Source organism: Cebus imitator, unplaced genomic scaffold (assembly GCF_001604975.1).
Source record: "Cebus imitator isolate Cc_AM_T3 unplaced genomic scaffold, Cebus_imitator-1.0 Scaffold30, whole genome shotgun sequence".
Taxonomy (NCBI): domain Eukaryota; kingdom Metazoa; phylum Chordata; class Mammalia; order Primates; family Cebidae; genus Cebus; species Cebus imitator.
Window position 1 is genome coordinate 2,888,340 of NW_016107345.1, and position 18,526 is coordinate 2,906,865.

At 35.8% G+C, this 18,526-nt stretch overlaps 1 protein-coding gene across 4 annotated transcripts in view; it reads left to right on the forward strand.

Moving 5' to 3' along the window:
* The window catches only part of RASA2 (RAS p21 protein activator 2), a 120,321-nt gene that overhangs the window by 11,064 nt on the left and 90,731 nt on the right, over positions 1-18,526 (forward strand). For all 4 annotated transcript variants that reach the window (XM_037736831.1, XM_017523740.2, XM_017523741.2 and 1 more), the window contains exons 2-3: positions 13,357-13,474; positions 16,536-16,639. In XM_037736831.1, coding sequence (XP_037592759.1) covers positions 13,357-13,474; positions 16,536-16,639 — 222 coding nt within the window. The remainder of the gene's footprint in view (positions 1-13,356; positions 13,475-16,535; positions 16,640-18,526) is intronic.

Consider the following 18,526-nt stretch of genomic DNA (forward strand, 5'->3'; position numbering starts at 1 on the left):
TTTTGGTAGTGCAAGATTGATACGAGTCCCATTTTGGCTCCCTAGATGCTGTTACCAGAAATAACAGCCATATCCCATATATAGCCTGTCCATGTAGCCCTGCGTTCTGCCACCTTCTGGCTTTGTGCCTTCCTTGCCAGCTCCTAGCTTTGTGCCTTCCTTTTGTTTGCCATACCAGGCTCTCTTGGTCACCTGAGTAGCTTTGCTAAGCTTCATGTAGCTATAGGTATCATTGGCTTAGCCCAGAAGAGATTCCTGCAGTTTGGTTTGCCACTTGAGGAAGGGGGCTGTAGGGAATTTAGAGATCAGCACACATTTCAAACTGAAACCGGAAGTGGGGAAGGCAAACCACAGGAAGATCCTGCCCGCAACTTGGTGACGTATCTATATAACCCATAGATGCTTCCTGGCAATACCTTGTGAAACTTGCCTTTTCATGTACAGTTGTTTCCTAACTTCTTCTTGTAGACTAAGCCTCAGTCAGAAGTGATTAATATGATAGCAGTATAGATAACTGTATGATAATTATTGTGCACAGGACTTTTACGCAGCAACTGGCCCCTGTTTATGTTCTGTAGTAGACTTTACCACTGAGGAGGTGCAGTGGAATTTATGCCTTTACTTTGACTTTGACATGCCACTAGCCATTGTCTTATTTATGTGTAATGGTACTTATATATAGTTCAAGTTTTATAGCCACAAAACAAAAAACATTTCTTTGCTTCACTGAGTCTAGGATAGTCACCCAAACTGTCAGATTCTTAGAGTCCTGTGCTCACTGAAGTGCTTGCTCACTGGTACTGCCTTATTTTATCATAGTGCCTTGTTATTAGGCAGAACCAGATTTCTGGTAGGAATTATTTAATGTGTTGATTTTTCAAAGATTAACGAAGCAAGACCCTATCTCAACAACAAAAATCAAAAAAGATAAGAAAATAAATATTAGCAAAAGTTCTAATATTGTGTTCTTGAGCCCAGTGGATTGTAATGCAACCTCCTAAGGTGTATTCACCTTACTTTTGTAGGTTCAGTGGGCCAAAGTGGCCAAACTATTTTTGATCAAAAATGTCTAATATAAATTGTTTGCATTTCTGGTATAGGAAATGTCCCTGTATTCTCAATATCTTTGTTAAATATCTCATATATACAAAAAAAAAAAAAAAGATTACCAATTGAGTGACATTATAGAATCTTGGATTATTTTATAGGCACAAATTATTTACCAGGAGTGAGGAAAATTGCTTGACAATTGAGTTATCTCACCATCTTAATTTATGCACTGGAAAACTCTACCGTACTGGTAGATATTCCAGCAGTCACTGTATGCCAATTGGTATCATTTCTTATTCTCTGTCTGAATAATATCACAAATGTATAATTTTCCAGTGGTGTTCTCAAGATGACAACTAAGGAGCCCACTAAGAAGGGAAATAACAGCTACAAAACTTTCTTCTTTTCAGTAGTTCTTGACATTTCCCCCTCCTTTTTTATTTTTGTTTTTTCATACACCTGCAGCAATCTGATGTACTCTGAAGGGGGGTAAATTTGAGATTCTTTGGAAGGTTAAGTGTGATAAAGGCAGTTCTTCTTGTCGTTTCTCCAGTCAGAACTGTTAAAGATAAATCAATGGGTGTGTTTTTTTGTTGGGTAAGATTTGTTTATTATATACAAGATATTTTTTATTATAAGTGTATGAAAACTGATTGAATGATGACAGCTAAGGTAGCATGTTTAAAGCATAGTTTTTTGCCACTTTTCTAGTAATTACTTAACCTCTCTGAGCCTCAGCTTCCTTGTCTGCAAATTGGGAATGGTAGTTTACTAATCGCATAGTGTGGTTATAAAATTAGGTTAAATGACTTATGCCAAGTCATTTACTGCCTAGCACAATACTGCCTGGCATATTGTGCTCAGTTAAGTGTTGGCTCTAACATAAGCAGCAGTGATACTCATAAAGTATCTTTTCATAGTTTTCTTAGATAATTTATATGATAGAAATGTACTGGAGTATTCCTACTTACGTATATATCCAGTTCTTGTAGTGTTCATCAGGTTAAACTGGCAATAAGTAGTAATATCTGAAAACATTAGAAATCAGTGTTGCTCTGTGCTTTTTCAATTTCAAGTTTTGCCTCTCACATTTTAGAGCTATGGAGAACCTAGAAGATTAACTGGTTAAGGAGTTGAAAACTTAAATATACACAGACCAGGTATAATGAAGTAAAGCCAGGCAGAGATTATTATGATTTAGTAAGGTACACCTGTCTGCAGTTTCCACTCAAAACAGTTTTGCCAGATTTTGATTGTTAAAGTAAAACCAGAAATATAAATTTGTTTATTGTTTGTTCTCAGTTTCTAGATGGTCACAAATTATTTTTTAAATACAGTCCAGGCCAAGCAAATCTCTGGCTAGCCAACCCCAGATTTGTGTCTTCATTTTAGGCATGTGGAGCCTGAGATACAAAAGTCGGACATGTTTCCATGTATGTCCTATAATAGAAATGTATTAATTTTGTATTAAAGGACTCATTTTTAAAAACGACCTCCTCTGTTATATCCAGTTGTTATATTATAGATTATCTTTGGTCAGTACCTAATGGCTTGGATGAAGGGAATTGCATATAGATGCTAATCTTTAAGACCCTCTAGCCAAGAAAGGCCACTAATAGTTACTATCCATTGAATATTTACTCTGTCTTAGGCATTGTGTTGAGTGCTTTACCTTACTTAATGCTCACAACAATCTTGAAGCATTATGGTTACCTCTTTTTACGGAGGACATTGAGAGTAAGAACATACAGATAGTTAAATGCAAAGCTCATGTTGACATGCAGATGTATTCCTCTGTAATGTATTCATTTAACTAGCTATACTATACCAGTATTGTATATGTTTTTATAATTATGTGTACCTTTTATCATATTGCAAAAATTGAAGTTAAACTTTAGAAGAAAATTTCAAAGACCTTATATTACCGTTCTATTGGATTGTCTTATTTATGTGTAATTAGATGGCACAGCAGCATTTTAATTTTACTCTAAACTAGTCAATACCAGAGACTATATCGTATTTTTAAATGTACATTAGATTCATTCTTTTTCACTCTGTTTCTTCTTTGTTGTGAATGCAAATGACAAAATGTGCATATTTCATATCTTCTCATCATCTAAAGTTCTACTCTTCTGTTTAGTTTGGTATTTCTGTTACTGGTTGAGCATTCCAAATCTGAAAGTCCAAAATCCCAAATGCTCCAGGGTGCAAAACTGAGCACCGACATGATTCTCGAATGAAATACTCATTGGAGCATTTCAGATTTTCAGATTTGGGATGTACAACTGGTAAGTATGTATAATGCAAAATTTCAAAATGTAAAAACATTTGAAATCTGAAATACTTCTGGTCCTAAGGATTTTGGTTAAGGGATATTCAATACGTATTAGAACATAATATCCTGAGTCACTCAAGCCAGTTAACTCCAAATTCTGTGGATTCTGTCTCTATAGTATCTCTTTCATTTTTCCTTTCATCCTATTGCTCTTTGTTACCTTAATGTAGGTTCTTACTTTTCCTGAAGTATGAACCACACAGAAATTTTTGGTGACCCTTGTTGCCTACTGAATAAAGTTAAACCTTAGCTTGGAATTTTAGGATCTCTGTTTGATACTAGCCTTCTTCTATAATCTTTTTCCTTCTCATTCCCCCTTCACCTCCCTTTATGCTTTAGTCAGTTGATACTATTCACTGCCTCCTTGAAGGCGCTCTTCTTGTTGCCCTCCTCCAGAACTTGTTCATGTTATGCCTTCCTCCTGGAATGTTACCCTCTGATCCCCAATTCCTATATTTTGAAAATATGTATCATTCAGAAGAGTTACTGTGAAGATTAAGTAAAGTAATATATATGAAGTCAATGAAAAATCTGCTGTGTGTAATACATGTATTAATTTATTGAGTAAGTGGTGGCTATTATTATGATTTGGATTTCTCTCACCCCAAGTAATCCTTAACTTTGGATCATCTTGTCCAGGACCGTGGCCCTTTGCAGTTTCTCGAGGGGGTTAATCCCACTGGGACCCATGTTGGCTCCTACCCTTGTATTTAAGGTAACCTTTGGAGTAAACCTGGACCTACAACATCTCTTTCAAATGGGAATAGTTTTTCATCACTGCTGTATTCAGAAAGACCTTAAGAGTTGAATGGAAAGACTCCAGGCTTTGGAGTTTGATTTATGTCAGATAACCTTATTAGCTATGTAACTGAATTTTTTTTTCTTAATTTATAAAAGGGAATAGTAATGCTCACCACAGAGGTTTGTTGTAATGATCAAATGAAACATTTGAGAAAATATTTAACACAGTCTTGGAGCAACTAGCTGCTTAATAAATCTTTATCTTCTTTTCTGCCTTATTCTAGTAGTGTCCTCCCCTAAGACATACAGAAACATACATGCAAACCTACAGGTATAAATGCATGCACATAATCCTCAAACATACACATAGGCACATATGTACATAATCACATACATGTACGGAAGCATATACACCAGAATCTCTACCTTTGATAGTCATCTGATTTTGGAATTTTAGTCCTAGATATCATTTATATGATAGAATTTTGATTTACTGTCTGATGACCATTGCATAGAATCGTTGATCTTGTACATAGAGAGTTGGCTGTTTTTTCATTTCTGTTAATCTTATCAGTTTAGATTTGATGGTGTTTATCTTCATGCTTTAAACTATTTACTTTTTAACAATGTCTAAAAGCTGCTGTTTTCTATAGTTACATGTCTTTCCTCTTTTTTCAGGTATTTATGCAGACATTACTTTCTCAATGAAGCTTTCCTTGAGTTACCTCACTTCTTATGGTGCCTTTTACTGCTTAATACTTAGTAGTATTAGGCCATATATTTTTACTTATTTATCTTACTTGTTTTCGCTCTCTCCATTTGTGTTAGCCTAATAAGGACACAGACTTTTGTCTATTTTGAGCAGCTTAGTGGGCACTCAGTAAATACTTGAATGTGTGAACTTAAGCACTGGTGTGTTTATTTTCAAAACATCTCTGTATTAATACTATAGAGATTCTTTAAGTGCTTTTGGTTAACTGTATATGGGAGACTTTTTAAAAAACCTTTGGAGTAGTTGACATAGATCGACTTACATGATATGGAAAAAAGAAGCTTACATACAATTTTATGATTTGTGATGTGGTATTGGAATCTCTTTTTTGCCCATGCCAAAGTTATATACACACACACTGATACTTATTTAGCAGCTGTTTCGTTGTATATTATATGCTAAGAATGGTGCTAAGAATTGGTCCCTTCCCTCAAGAAGTTCAGTGAAGAGACAACCAAACTGCCTTTGATTGATTGTGTCTCATCTTTACCACCTCAAAACATTAGAGAGCCCTGAGGCTCAGTCTTCAAATTTCTTTTCTATATTCGCTCCCATTGTGATTTTGTACTTGTCCCATTGTCTCATGGTTTTGTAAATTTTATGTACATGCTGATGATTCCCAAATTTTATCTCTATCCAGGACCCTTTGTCCTTGAACAAATTTTCTGCACTTGGATGTATAAGGCATCTCAGATTTAATATTCAATACAGTCTCTTGAACTTGCTCCCCAACAAGAGGCTCTGTCTCTAGAAATAGCATCTCTATTCATCCAGCTGCTCAGACTAAAACTCTTAGAAGTCATTCTTGAGTCCTCTATTTCTCACATCCTACATGCAAAATATGAATAAATCCTGTTGGCTTCATCTTCAAAATACATGTCCAGATAACCCATTCTCTCCAGACCCATGTCTGCTCTGCCCCGCCCCAACCTGCAGGTTTTTGCTAATTGAGATTACTACAGTAGCCTCCTATCTAGTCACCTGCTTCTACCCTTTCCCTTCTGCACTGATTCTAAAACTAAAGTTAGACTATGCCATTTTTATGCTCAGAATCCTTCAAAAGCTTACCATCTCACACACAAAAAAAAGCTTAAGACTTTCCAGTGCATATAAGACCGTATTTAGCCTGCCTCCTCCCATACCCTTACTCTGTCTCTTACTATCTCCTTTCTCTCCCCACTTTGCTTATTGCTTTGTTGCCATACTGCCCTCCTTGCTGTTCTTTCAATGTGCCAAACTATCCTGTCTCAGGGCCTTTGCACATTTTATTCTTTCTGAGTGTCCATCTCCTTCCCCAGATACCTGTATGGCTTGTATCCTCAATGACGTCCTTGAGGTATCTGCTTAAATATTTTACTTGAAAGGCTTTCCCTATATAAAATAACATTGATCTCCTCCCTGTCTCTACCCTCTGGGCCTGCCATTCCCTAACTCTCCTACCCTGCTTTGTTTTCTGGAATAGCAATAAATATTTCTTCCATGGCAGTAAATACTATGTGCTTATTTAAAAGTTTGTGGTATTTGTCATCCCTATATAGATTGTACAACAGTTTCGTATGGGTAGAGACCTATTTTTATTCACTCTTATATCCCCAGCACTTAGAGCAGTGCCTCGTGTGTTTAGGCACTTGGTAAATATTTGTTGAATGAAATGCAACAAGTACAAAACAATGTGATCATTGTAGTAGAAATACATACAAGGTACTATAGGAACCCATGGGAAAGAGTGACATGACTACCTAGGAATTGAGGGAAGACTTTGCAAAGATGCCCTTAAGCAGAGCTCTTACGGAGAGAAAAACAGGTAGGGCATTTCATACAAAGAAAATAGTGCTGCAGATATACAGAGGCATGAGAGAACAGTGTGTTTAAGGAACCAAAAGTATAGTATTGCTACAGCATAATTTGTGGGGGTAAAGATTAGGTGAGGCTGAACACGTAGTAGCTAGCACCTGACCATGGAGGGGTGGAGGGTTTTTGTACCAGACTAAGGAATTTTAGATTTTGTCTTGCAAAGTGGGCAGTGGTAGATAGTGTGAGCCATTGAAGACTTCTGAGCAAGGGATGTTTTATTTATATTTGTTTATACATAGATGTGTGTGTGTGTGTATATGTTTATGTATTAGAAAGGTAAATAGCAACAATGTGAAGGTTGAGTATCAAAGCTAAACGTAGCATTTTATTTAAGGTATGTATGATATTATAGGATATGTATGATATAGAAAAACAATATCACATGTGGGCAAGAGGATATTTCTTTTTATGTTTGGACAAAATCATTGGTGATTAGTGTGAAGGTGTTCTTGGCATACTTGCAATACATTTGTGAAAGAGAAGAAATGCCCAGTGGAAGATTATTCTGTTTGTCTTTGAAAATCCACCCTTTAGGAAAAAGACTTTAAAAAATTAGTTAACAGTCATGTTGTAAGTCATAATGTACGCTAGAAAATTGCTTAAGGAGTACTAGTTATGAATTCAACAAGAACAGGTATTGTTACAGAATAAAATAAATTGTGCTTGAATGTCAACTTCCTTTCTTCATAGAGGAACAGTTGGTTGTCATTGATATACCTTCTGATCTTGATTCATTGTTGAAGGAAATAGTGATAGTAGTACATACAGTCAAATCTATACTGTTTGCTGTAGGAACAGTGTATCTGCCTTTGTAGAACGAATGTCTGCTTTTGCGTATTGTAGTATCCTGCATGCACAGAATTTTTGAAATGAAGGAAGAACTATAAAAACATTTCTTCCTCTCGTCCAAGTGCAAGTAAAAACCATTTTTATTGTTTCACCAGACTTGCTTGTGTCATATCTTAGCAATGTATTGAATGTCTTGAACACTTTATTCTTACTGATTTAAGGTCAAACTATGATTTGTGAATTTAAGAATAAAATGGAGGCACCCAAAACGGTGCACATGATTTGAATGTTAAGAATTTGGCACTCCCAGCTGGGCATGGTAGCTCATGCCTATAATCCCAGCTCTTTGGAAGGCCAAGGCAGACAGATCTCTTGAACCTAGGAGTTCAAGACTAGCCTGGGCAACATGGCAAAACGCTGTCTCTACATACAATACGAAGCAAATTAGTCAGACGTGGTGTTGTGCATCTGTGGTCCCAGCTGCTCAGGAGGCTGAGGTGAGAGAATCACGTGAGTCCAGGAAGGTGAGGCTGCAGTGAGCCATGATTGTGCCACTGCACTACAGGCTGGGAGACAGAGCGAGTCTCTATTTCAAAAAGAAAAGAAAAGAATTTGGCACTCCAAATTCATGAAAACATGATACTGTATTATTGAATATAATTTAAAAGTTATATCCAAATGCTATAGTAGAAGACGAAATATTTTGTGAAGGTAGATGCTACTATACATAGAGTTAAGATCCATTTCCCAAGTTAAAGGATTCTCCCTTTTAAGTGCGCTGTTATCCAACTCACTATCTGATGGAACAATGAAAATAATTTTCAGTGAAAAATTGCTTCATAATTCCTGAGTCCATGTTTGATCCAGATAGCCACATGTAGCTGGCAGATTTACCCAATTCTGATGACCAGTAACTTGAGGTGGGATTTTCTAATTTGTTGGAAGCAAAGGTTAGAAAAGGAACTGAGATTAGGCTATGGAATCAACTCTGGTTTAAGCAGAAAGAGATTTAATAAAAGATTTTAAGTGGCTTATAAAATTGTTGGCAAGACTGAAGAAACAAACTCTAGATCTGTAAAAAGCCATGTTGCACCTGGGCCACCAAGAGAGTTATTGCCTCTTTTAGGATCAGAAAGGCTTTTTCAGAATTGTGAAACTGTAACTTTTAGATGCTGTCTTAGAACCTTGCCATCTCTGCCGTGATCAGGAGTCTGCTCCTATTAGGAAATAGCCATTAGTAAGCAGCCATCTTCATCAGTAAGCTGTTGTCATTATTTCTAGCCCTAGAGCCAAGCCCTGCCTACCACAGCGTGTACTGCAGAATGGATGCCTTGTGCCTTTCTTAATATTCTTGAAACCTGTGACTGAATACTAGCACTTCTGCAAATACTGCTGTGGAACATGAACATCTCCATGACAGTGTTTGCTAGTAGAAGCAACCCAAATTCAACCTCCCTTCTCTTTTGTCCTTAAAATTTAGTGAGTGCATCTGATTGGTGGAACTTAAATCACATTTACAACTCTAGCTGCAAGAGAGGCTGGGAAATGTATTTTTTAACTTACTGTTCTCTGCAGTACAGGAAGACATACACTGAAGGAGGTTGAAATGGGTGTTGAACAGTAACCTACCATATTTACTGCAGGTTCAGAACCTGATTCTCCATAAGGTTGGCTGTCATTAAATTAGCTATAGATAAGTTGAGAACGTTTGCAAATAATACCATCAAACAATGTTGAGAAACTCATTTGTTTCTTAGTATATTTTTATTGTTTTATAATGACAACATTAAAAAAAAATGACAACATTAAAAAAAAAAAAGCACTAGAATTTGTCCTTCATCTCTATGGTGAATTAAGTGGTCTGTGGATACCAAAAGTTTCCTCATGTTTAAGATGTGGTTAGTGGCTAAAAAGCCTAAAATAGGGAGTATAAGAAAAACTGTCATAAAGCGTTACCTGAATTGAGGAAAGGTTAGTGTTGTCAAATAATGAAGAGGGGTCAAATAAGGTGGGACTGGAAAGCAGTGATATGATTTGGGCACTTAATATTAGTGTTCTTTTTTTTTTTCTATTGAGACAGGGTCTTGCTCTTTTGCCTAGGCTGGAGTGCAGTGGCACAGTCTCAGCTTACTGCAACCTTTGCCCCGGGCTCAAGCAGTCCTCACACCTCAGTCTCCCAAGTAGCTGGGACCTCAGGCATGCACCACCACACCTGGCTAATTTTTTGTATTTTTAGTAGAGATGGGGTTTCACCATGTTACCAACGCTAGATTTGAACTCCTGAGCTCAAGCAGTTTGCCCACCTTGGGCAAACACTTTGCCCCCAAAATGTTGGGATTATAGGCATGAGCCACTGCACACAGCCTTATTAGTATTCTTCAAGGTTTAAAACAAAAAGTAGAAAAGTAGGATGAGAAGGCAAGTTGCAGGTTTAGGCTGTGAATTGAAGGGGACACTTGAAAGCAGAGATTATAGAATAAGTTTTCAAGAAACTTGGCAATAGATTTTTTTTTTTTTTTGGTCCAAGGCACATGCTCAGTTATATACCAGAACTGGCTAGAGTTCATGAGCCTCTGAGGCCCTGAACAAATATCACACACCAGCAAGTACAATCTTCCAGACTTCTTCACTTTTGTCTTTTTGTGCAGCTTGTTATAAAGTGTGGCTCTTAACGTATTCTCTTTATGCTTAGAGATATAATATGTACAACATTATTCTTACTATATCTGTAACCATTACTTCATTTGTTATTATGTTGTTTATAAAGGGCCAATAAATTACTATTATAGTTTGGAGTTACAGTAGCTGACTTAACGTATTTGTACAATTGATTGTTGAGCTGGGCATTGATTAGGTGAATTAACTTTCAACAAAGTTTATTTGAATTTCAGTCAGTGGTAGATATTTAAGAAATATGGATTATGATAACTGCTTTTATAGGCAATGATGCTCAGTACCTTTATTCATATTATGTAGAACCTAAGTTTTCTTTGTTCTAAATAAATATCTGATAATGTCAGGTTCCTTGAATTCTTCTGATAAAATAACCTCATTGTTTTAAGAGGGAGAGGGAAGTAGAATATGTTTAAATTTATGTAATATTGTTTTCGCAAACTGCACTTACGTGAATGAAACAGAAACGTGTTCAAGGGCAGTTATTTAGTGTTTCAAATTCTCCCATTAGATATAAAGCATATTTATTATGGAGCATATTTATTAAGTAGAGAAGTATTATGATCTAATTCCAAGTTTTTTATATTTGAGGTCCTATGTGGTGACCTTTTGGTTAAAAAAAAAAGTCTAAATTTATGCAGAAGGGAGATGTCAAAGAAAAAGGAGTGGCTGAAGGACAAGAATGTTGAAAGTAATGAAAATACAATTGCTAGACAGTGTCCTGGAGGGAGTAAGAGGGAATGAAGTAGAGAGAGCCCAGTTAAGTGGATGAGCTTTGGATGAGAAGAGGAACAACTAGTCTTTGAAGGAGAGGGAAAGTGGATGAATACAGGTTCAGATTTATTTTTCTTATTAGGGACCTGGTTTATTTGTAAGGACCAACCCGTTTTAGGCAACTTGGGGATCATTTAAAAGGTTAGATTCCTCAATTCTGACTTGAGAAGAACATAAATTTGTTTATTCTGTTTAATTGGTAACTTTATTTTTAAAAAAATCTTTCAGTGACCCATTTAATAAATATCTTACTGGTACTATTCCATTGGTTTTCTTATTTTAATTTTTATAAGTTGTTTGTTTACTGAGTTTTTTATAGGTGCTTCTTAGGTTTCTGATAGACTTCTCTAAAATATATTGGTTTAAATGGCCTTTAAAGTTGATAAGCAGAAAAATACTTGAGTTTATCTAGTCCAGACCTTCATCAGGAAAGCTGTGATTCAGTGATTTGTCTGAAGTCATATAGCCACTTAGTAGCAAAGTAAGACAGGAATATTGGTTCTATGGTTCTTGTGGTAATGCTCTTTCCCACATGCCAACTGATTGCATAAGGGAACTGGTGTACTGATTTCAGCACCCATAATTGTGTATGTCCTTTGAGCTCTGAGTGTCAAAGAACTTCAAAACTAGACTTTTTGGGTTATTTAATATTCCTTCAACAAATATTTCTCAGCTGTCTATTCTATGACAGTCACTGTTTAAGATCTTGAAGACCAATAAGTTGTCAGGTCTCAAGAATGGGGGGACCAAAAAATAAACACTGAAGTAACAATGAACAGAAGTTTAGATAATTATCAATGCTGTCAAAGAAACAAAATGGAGAAATAGAATATGGTAGCAGAACTATGTGCTTTAGGTATAATAGTCAAGGAAGATTTCTCTGAGTTAGTGATATTTAGGCTGAGCCTGAATGATAAGGCACTAGCCCTATCTGTCTCTAGGAACATAGCATTCCAGACAGAAGCCCTAAACTTAAACATGATGTACATTGATGAATGAAAAAACACTGCCCAGGGTTAGGGGAATGGAAGGAGAAGAGATCAGAGAGACCATTGAGTAGGGCTGTTTAGATGGTGGTATGGAAAGATAATTTTATTCTAAGTGAAATGGTGTGATATTGAAGGAGAGGAGTGAGTGAGTAAAGAATATGTTTCAAGTATCACACTGCCTGATGGAGAATGGATTGTAGGAGGGTCAAAAGTGGAATCAGGGGTACCAGTTAGGCAACTCTCATGTTTGTCTAAATAAAAGATTATGGTGGTTTAGAATGGGTGATTCTAGTCAAGGCAAGAAGTGGTTGGATTTGAGATTTATTTTGGAGGTCTGCTGGATTTGCTGAAGGACTGGGTATGGGAGTTTGGGGGAAGTCGTGGGAAGATGGTGAGAGTAAGAGGAAAATGGTAGACTGGGGAAAGGGGATGTTTTAGGGAAGGAAATCCAATGTTTTTTCTGGGACTTGTTAAATTTGAAATGCCTACTGGGTATCCAAGGAGACAGTTGAATAGTCACATCTAGTGTTTGTTGAGAGGTTAGACCTGGAGTTGCAGATCTGGGAGGCGTCAATATTAACACGGTATCTGGCACAGTTGGCAAAGAGAGGGAAGAGAGGGTGGTCTGGAATTGAGGCATTGTATGTTTAGAGGTGAGGAGGCGGAGAAGTCAGCAGAGAGCCAGTGATATAGGAGAAAAGTCAGAAATACTGTGTTGTGGAAGCCAAAAGAAGAGAGCATTATGAAGAGGAATATTTCTGCCTGCTTGGATATGATAAGAACAGAGAAGTGACCATTGGATTTGGCAATGTGGAAGGCATTAGTGTCCTCAGCTAGGGCAGTTTCAGTCTCATGGTGGGGTCAGAAACTGATTGGAGAAGGTTGAAGAATGAGTGGAAGGTAAGAAAGAAGAGACAATGACTAGAGGTGATGCTTTTAAGTTTTTTTTTCTTTTCGTGTGCTTTTTTTAAGTTGAGAAATTCCCATCATTATTTGTATGCTGATGGGAATTATTCACTAGAGAGGAAAATTAATGCTGATTCAGTAAAGAAAGATTAATTGTGGAGTAAAGTCCTTGAGGAAGTATTGGTAGGTGGGATAGAGAGCACAGATAGACGGATTGCCCTTTCATAAGAGTGGGGATGCAATTACCTAATTAAAAAAGGGAACTCACAAGTCACTTTACACACAGCCCCTCCCTTTAGTCTTATGAGTTTCCTTTAGACCAACTTGATCTTTCTCTAATCACTAGTTTTTGTTTTGTTTTTTTTTTTCTGTGCCACATTAATATGTTCTTTCAGACTGAAGTCATCCTACTTAGGCTTGGTATGAAGCACTTGATGATATTTAATACCAATTTTCAAATTTTGTGCCAACAGGTGAAGCAAAAAATTTATTGCCCTATCTTGGACCCCACAAAATGAGAGATTGTTTCTGTACTATAAATTTGGACCAGGAAGAAGTTTATCGTACCCAAGTTGTGGAAAAATCTTTAAGGTTGGTAAATAAATTGGTAAATTATCATTTTTATATTTTTACTACATATATTGATTGATAAATATTATGCATTTTCCACATTATAGTCATCAGGAAGACAAGATAGACACAGTGTCTGCTTTCTTGTGGCTTTTCACTGCTTCAAAATGTATCTTTCTCTTAATTGTTCCTAATTTTATCCCTTGGTTTTCTGGAGAAAAGTTTTTTTCACATGACGGGCTAAATATTGCCTATTTGTTTGAACTTTCCTCAAAGTACATCTTTATTTTATTTATCTAAACAATAAGTTACTTAAAGTTCATACAAGTTGCTTAATTTAATAGTGCATTGCCAGGGAATGCTCAGGTAAGTATCTCATCTTTAAAAGTGTAGTTGCCCTTTGAGAGTGTCATAGTAAATCCTAATTCATAAAATTGGAACATACCACCACTGCACTGTACCAATGCGAAAACATAGTTCTGGTGCAAAGCTGTGCCAAGAATCTTGTTCAGAGACAAAAGTCAAAACACGGTATGGGGAATTATTGGAATGAGAATGTAGTGAAATATTGAGTGCCATACCTTATCTGAATCATATTTTAGATCAGTTGTATTTTAGGGATCTGTTTTTGATGCCTTCTTTTAAATATCTTTTTTTTTTTATATTTATCTTTAAAGTTTTCCTTTATGTCTTTATTTTCATTTTTATAATTTTATATATCTATTGAGTTCTTCATAGAAAAGGTATTATATAGAACTGAAAATACTTTAGTAGCCCGAAAACATTTCAAGTGGTAAACTTGAAATCTTTAGTCATAATTCTCATGTCGTTCTTATTTGGCTTTAGAAGGTACTTTCAACATAATATTGGAATATAGATGTGGTACATAAAGGAAATTCTGCATTTATAATTGTTTATAAAATAATGCAGAGGTAAATACCTGCACATGTCTTTCATGTCATATCTTTGACTAATAGTTCTTTTCGCGTTGATTTTTATGTTGAAATTAATTAGAAGGCACTAGTTACTTTGTGAGACCAACTTTTAAAAGTTTACTTTGATTACATTTGAAGGGAAAAATATAGTGACAAAAGTTCAGGCATTTTAACAACTAAAAAGCTGAAGTGTTTTCTAGACAAGATTAGATATGACTTCTGTAAGAGTGTTTTATTTTATATTTCAGCTTCTCATTTAGTTATGACATCTTAAAGATACTACATTTCATAGTGACATTTCTAGAGAATCTTTTTGTTCTTTAAACTTTCTCAGGAAAGAGGCACACCTGACAAAAGAAACTATCATTTGGGAGATTCACGTCTTCATAGAAAAATTTAAATATATCAAATGGCATTCTTAAAATGAACTTATAAAAATAAGCTTTGCAACATGAGGATAGGCAAAGATTTCTTACTTTGAATGCAAGAAGCACTACTAATCATAAAAGATGAAAATTGGTAAATTAGATTTTATCAAACTTAGAGGCTCCTTTTCTTTCAAAGATACTGTCAAGAAAATTAAATGGCAAGCCACACCTGGGGGAAAGTATTCTGACAGAAGACTTGTAGCCAGAATTTGTTTAAAAACAAAAACCCTAGTAACTGGGTTATCTGTTAAGTATCCTCCCCCTATTTTAAATGGCCGCCTGTCTTCTTTTGAAGTTACCCTAGTAACTTCTTCGAAAGAAGACAGGCGGCCATTTAAAATAGGGGGAGGATACTTAAACAGATATTTCAGAAAAGATTCATGAATGGCCAAGAGCACGTGAAAAGGTATTCAGCATTGTTAGCCATCAGGGAAATGCAATTTAAAACCATTTCTGTCACTATAGATTCTAGAACATAATCAGCAGTGATAGAAATCATATCACTGGTTGCCTGTAAGATTATAATAGGTGTGATTGCAGAGTCACAAGGGAACTTTCTGGGGAGATAAAAATGTTTTATATCTTGATTAAGGTAGAGATTACATAGATGTGTAAATTTATCATGTTACAGTCACCGGAATAGCTAAAGTTAAAGACTGTCAGTACCAAGATGTGGAACAACAGGAGCATTGCTGTCAGGAGTATAAAACAGTACAACTACTTTGAAAAACAGTTGGACAGTTTCTTGTAAATTACACATTCACCTACCTTTTAACTCAGCATTTGCACCCTCAGTAATCAAAAGCATGTGTCTAGAAAACGTTTTGTATAAGAATGTTCATAGCAGCATTACTTTTGATAGCCTAACTCAAATAACATCAATAGGAGAATGGATTTGGAATGCAATGAAGTAATATGCAGCAATTAAAACAGTTAAACTACTATATACACAAAGACATCGAAAAAGTCTCACAGACATTAAGCTGAATGAACAAAGCTGACATGAGTGCACACTATATGATTCTATTTATGTAGATTTTAGGATCTTTAGTAATAGAAAGCAAGCACATCACTGGTTGGGGCAGGTATGGTGGGGTAACTGAAGAGGGGCGTTAAGAGAACTTTCTGGGGAGATAGAAATGTCCTATATTTTAATTGGGGTGGAAGCCACACAGTGTATACATTTATCAGAAGTCATCAACCTCTATACTTTAAATTGGACTTTTATTGTTTGTAACATACTTCAATAAAATTGATTTTCAAATAGCTTATTTTAATTTTAAAAAAATATTTTGAAGTAACCCTTCACATAACATTAGCTGTTTTAGGTATTATGTATTGTGAATAATACAGCTTTGCACATTTCTAAGACAAGGAAGGTATGAATGACACTATCCTCAGCTCTCATTTAGGTCCACTGTAGGTGAGCATGACCCCAGGCAATTACTGTATCTTCTATCCACAGGACTCCTGAAAAGCTGTTTGTTCAGAACTCATCCTGGCAACTTAGATCCCCTCAGAGCTCAGCTTGGTTTGTCTAGAACTTAGTTGTAATTTAGCATTGAGAATTATTTTCAAGTTATTTTCAATGGCATTTTAGTCTATAATTTCATTAACTTTAGTGAAAGTGATATTGAGTATTGATGCTATTATTGAAAGTGATATTAATCAATTATTTAATTATATTATTTGAAGTAATGAGCTTTCCTTCCTTTCTAGTCCATTTTTCAGTGAAGAATTTTACTTTGAGATTCCAAGAACTTTCCAGTATTTGTCTTTTTATGTTTATGATAAGAATGTTTTACAAAGAGATCTTCGTATAGGTATGTACTCTTCATAATTATCTTTAATCACAACATTAATGTTTTTATTCATTCTTTCTCTTAGTATAAAGTGTTGAAAACTGCAGAATAACATATGCTCAACATCTCTAATCTCTTTCTCTAGACTGCATGTTCATTTGTGAAATTTCATTTTTGATTTGTATGTTCAGCTTATATGACACTTTCTCAGGGAGGCCTTTGCATTTCCCCTAGTAAACATGTCATAATGTTTTTATATTAGATGATGGTTCCCTTTCCATGATACTCATTATGCTTGTTTGTTAGTTGGTTGTTTCATATCTGGGTTCTCTAGTTAAATGTGATATTTAAAAGGGCAGCGACTTTTTTTTTTTTTTTTTTTTCTAGACAGAATCTCTCTCTGTCACCAGGCTGGAGTGCAGTGGTGCAATCTCAGTTTACTGCAGCCTCCCCCTTCTGGGTTCCGGTGATTCTCCTGTCTCACCCTCCTGAGTAGATGGGATTACAGGTGCGTGCCACCATGCCCAGCTAATTTTTGTATTTTTAGTTGAGACGGGGTTTCACTGTGTTGGCCAGGCTTATCTTAAACTCCTGACCTCAGGTGATCTACCCACCTTGGCCTCCCAAAGTGCTGGGATTACAGGCATGAGACACCATGCCCCATCTGGCAGGGACTTTTTCTTACAGAGTACCTTACATTTAGTAAATGTTGGGTACTTGTTTAGTGGTTCAAATCTTGTTTTTATAAAAAGACTGCAGTATTGATCCTTCCAGAGAACATCTATTTTTGAGTTTTTTCTAATAGAAGTAATAATTCACTTTAATCTATTTATACATTATCTTTCTATCTGTATTAGTGACTGCATTAGTCCGTTCTCACACTGCTATAAAGACATACCTGAGACTGGGTGATTTATAAAGAAAATAGGTTTAATTGGCTCACAGTTGTTCAGGCTGTACAGGCTTCTGCTTCTGGGAGGCAAAGGTGGTAGAAGGTAAAGAGGAAGCAAGCACATCAGCACATGGTTGGCAGGAGAGAGGAGAGTGGGGAAGTGCTACATAATTTTACAATAACCAGATCTCATGAGAACTCACTGTCATGAGAACAACAAGGGGGATGTCCACCTGCGTGATTCAGTCACCTTCCGCCAGGCCCCTCCACCAACAGTGAGATTATAGTTTGACATGAGATTTGAGTGGGGACAGAGTCAAACCATATCAGTGACCAATAAATATATTTTTTAAATAATTGTCAGATTGGAGTGTGATCTGTGGGCATGAACTAGAACAAAGCTAACTGGCCACGTATGTGTCACATTCCTGATCTTTGCACCACTATCTTTGTATTTTAATCACAGGCAGAGGTCTAATTTACATTCATTATCATCTCTCTTTTTGGAGTCCTACATTTCATCATCTCCATTTCCTTTTTTATTTGAAACATGGTCAAGTCTCCTACAGCTTAAAAAATTAAGCGTTATTTGTCTTTGTCCTGTTAAATAACTCCTGATGTTTCTCTGCCTTTGATATTGAACTCTGTAACAAATGGTCTGTATCAGTCCTCTCCTTGCTACTTATTCCTTTTAAAGTCTCTGTAATCTGGCTTCTATGTTTTCTTTAATAAACCTTTTTCTGAAATTCGGCAACATCATTTTAATCAAATAACCTTTAAAACAATATATTTTTCTTAATTATAAAACTATTATATGTTCTTAATGTCTTGAAGTGATTCTGTGCAGAAGTAACTATAGTCAATAATTTGGTGTATTTGTATTTCTTCCATTCTTTATTTCATACATTTGTACTACTACATTGTATTATTCAGGTTTTTTTCTTTTTTCATTAATATCATAATGATCCTTTCATCACGTTATTAATATTTTTCAAAATATTTGTTATATAATATCC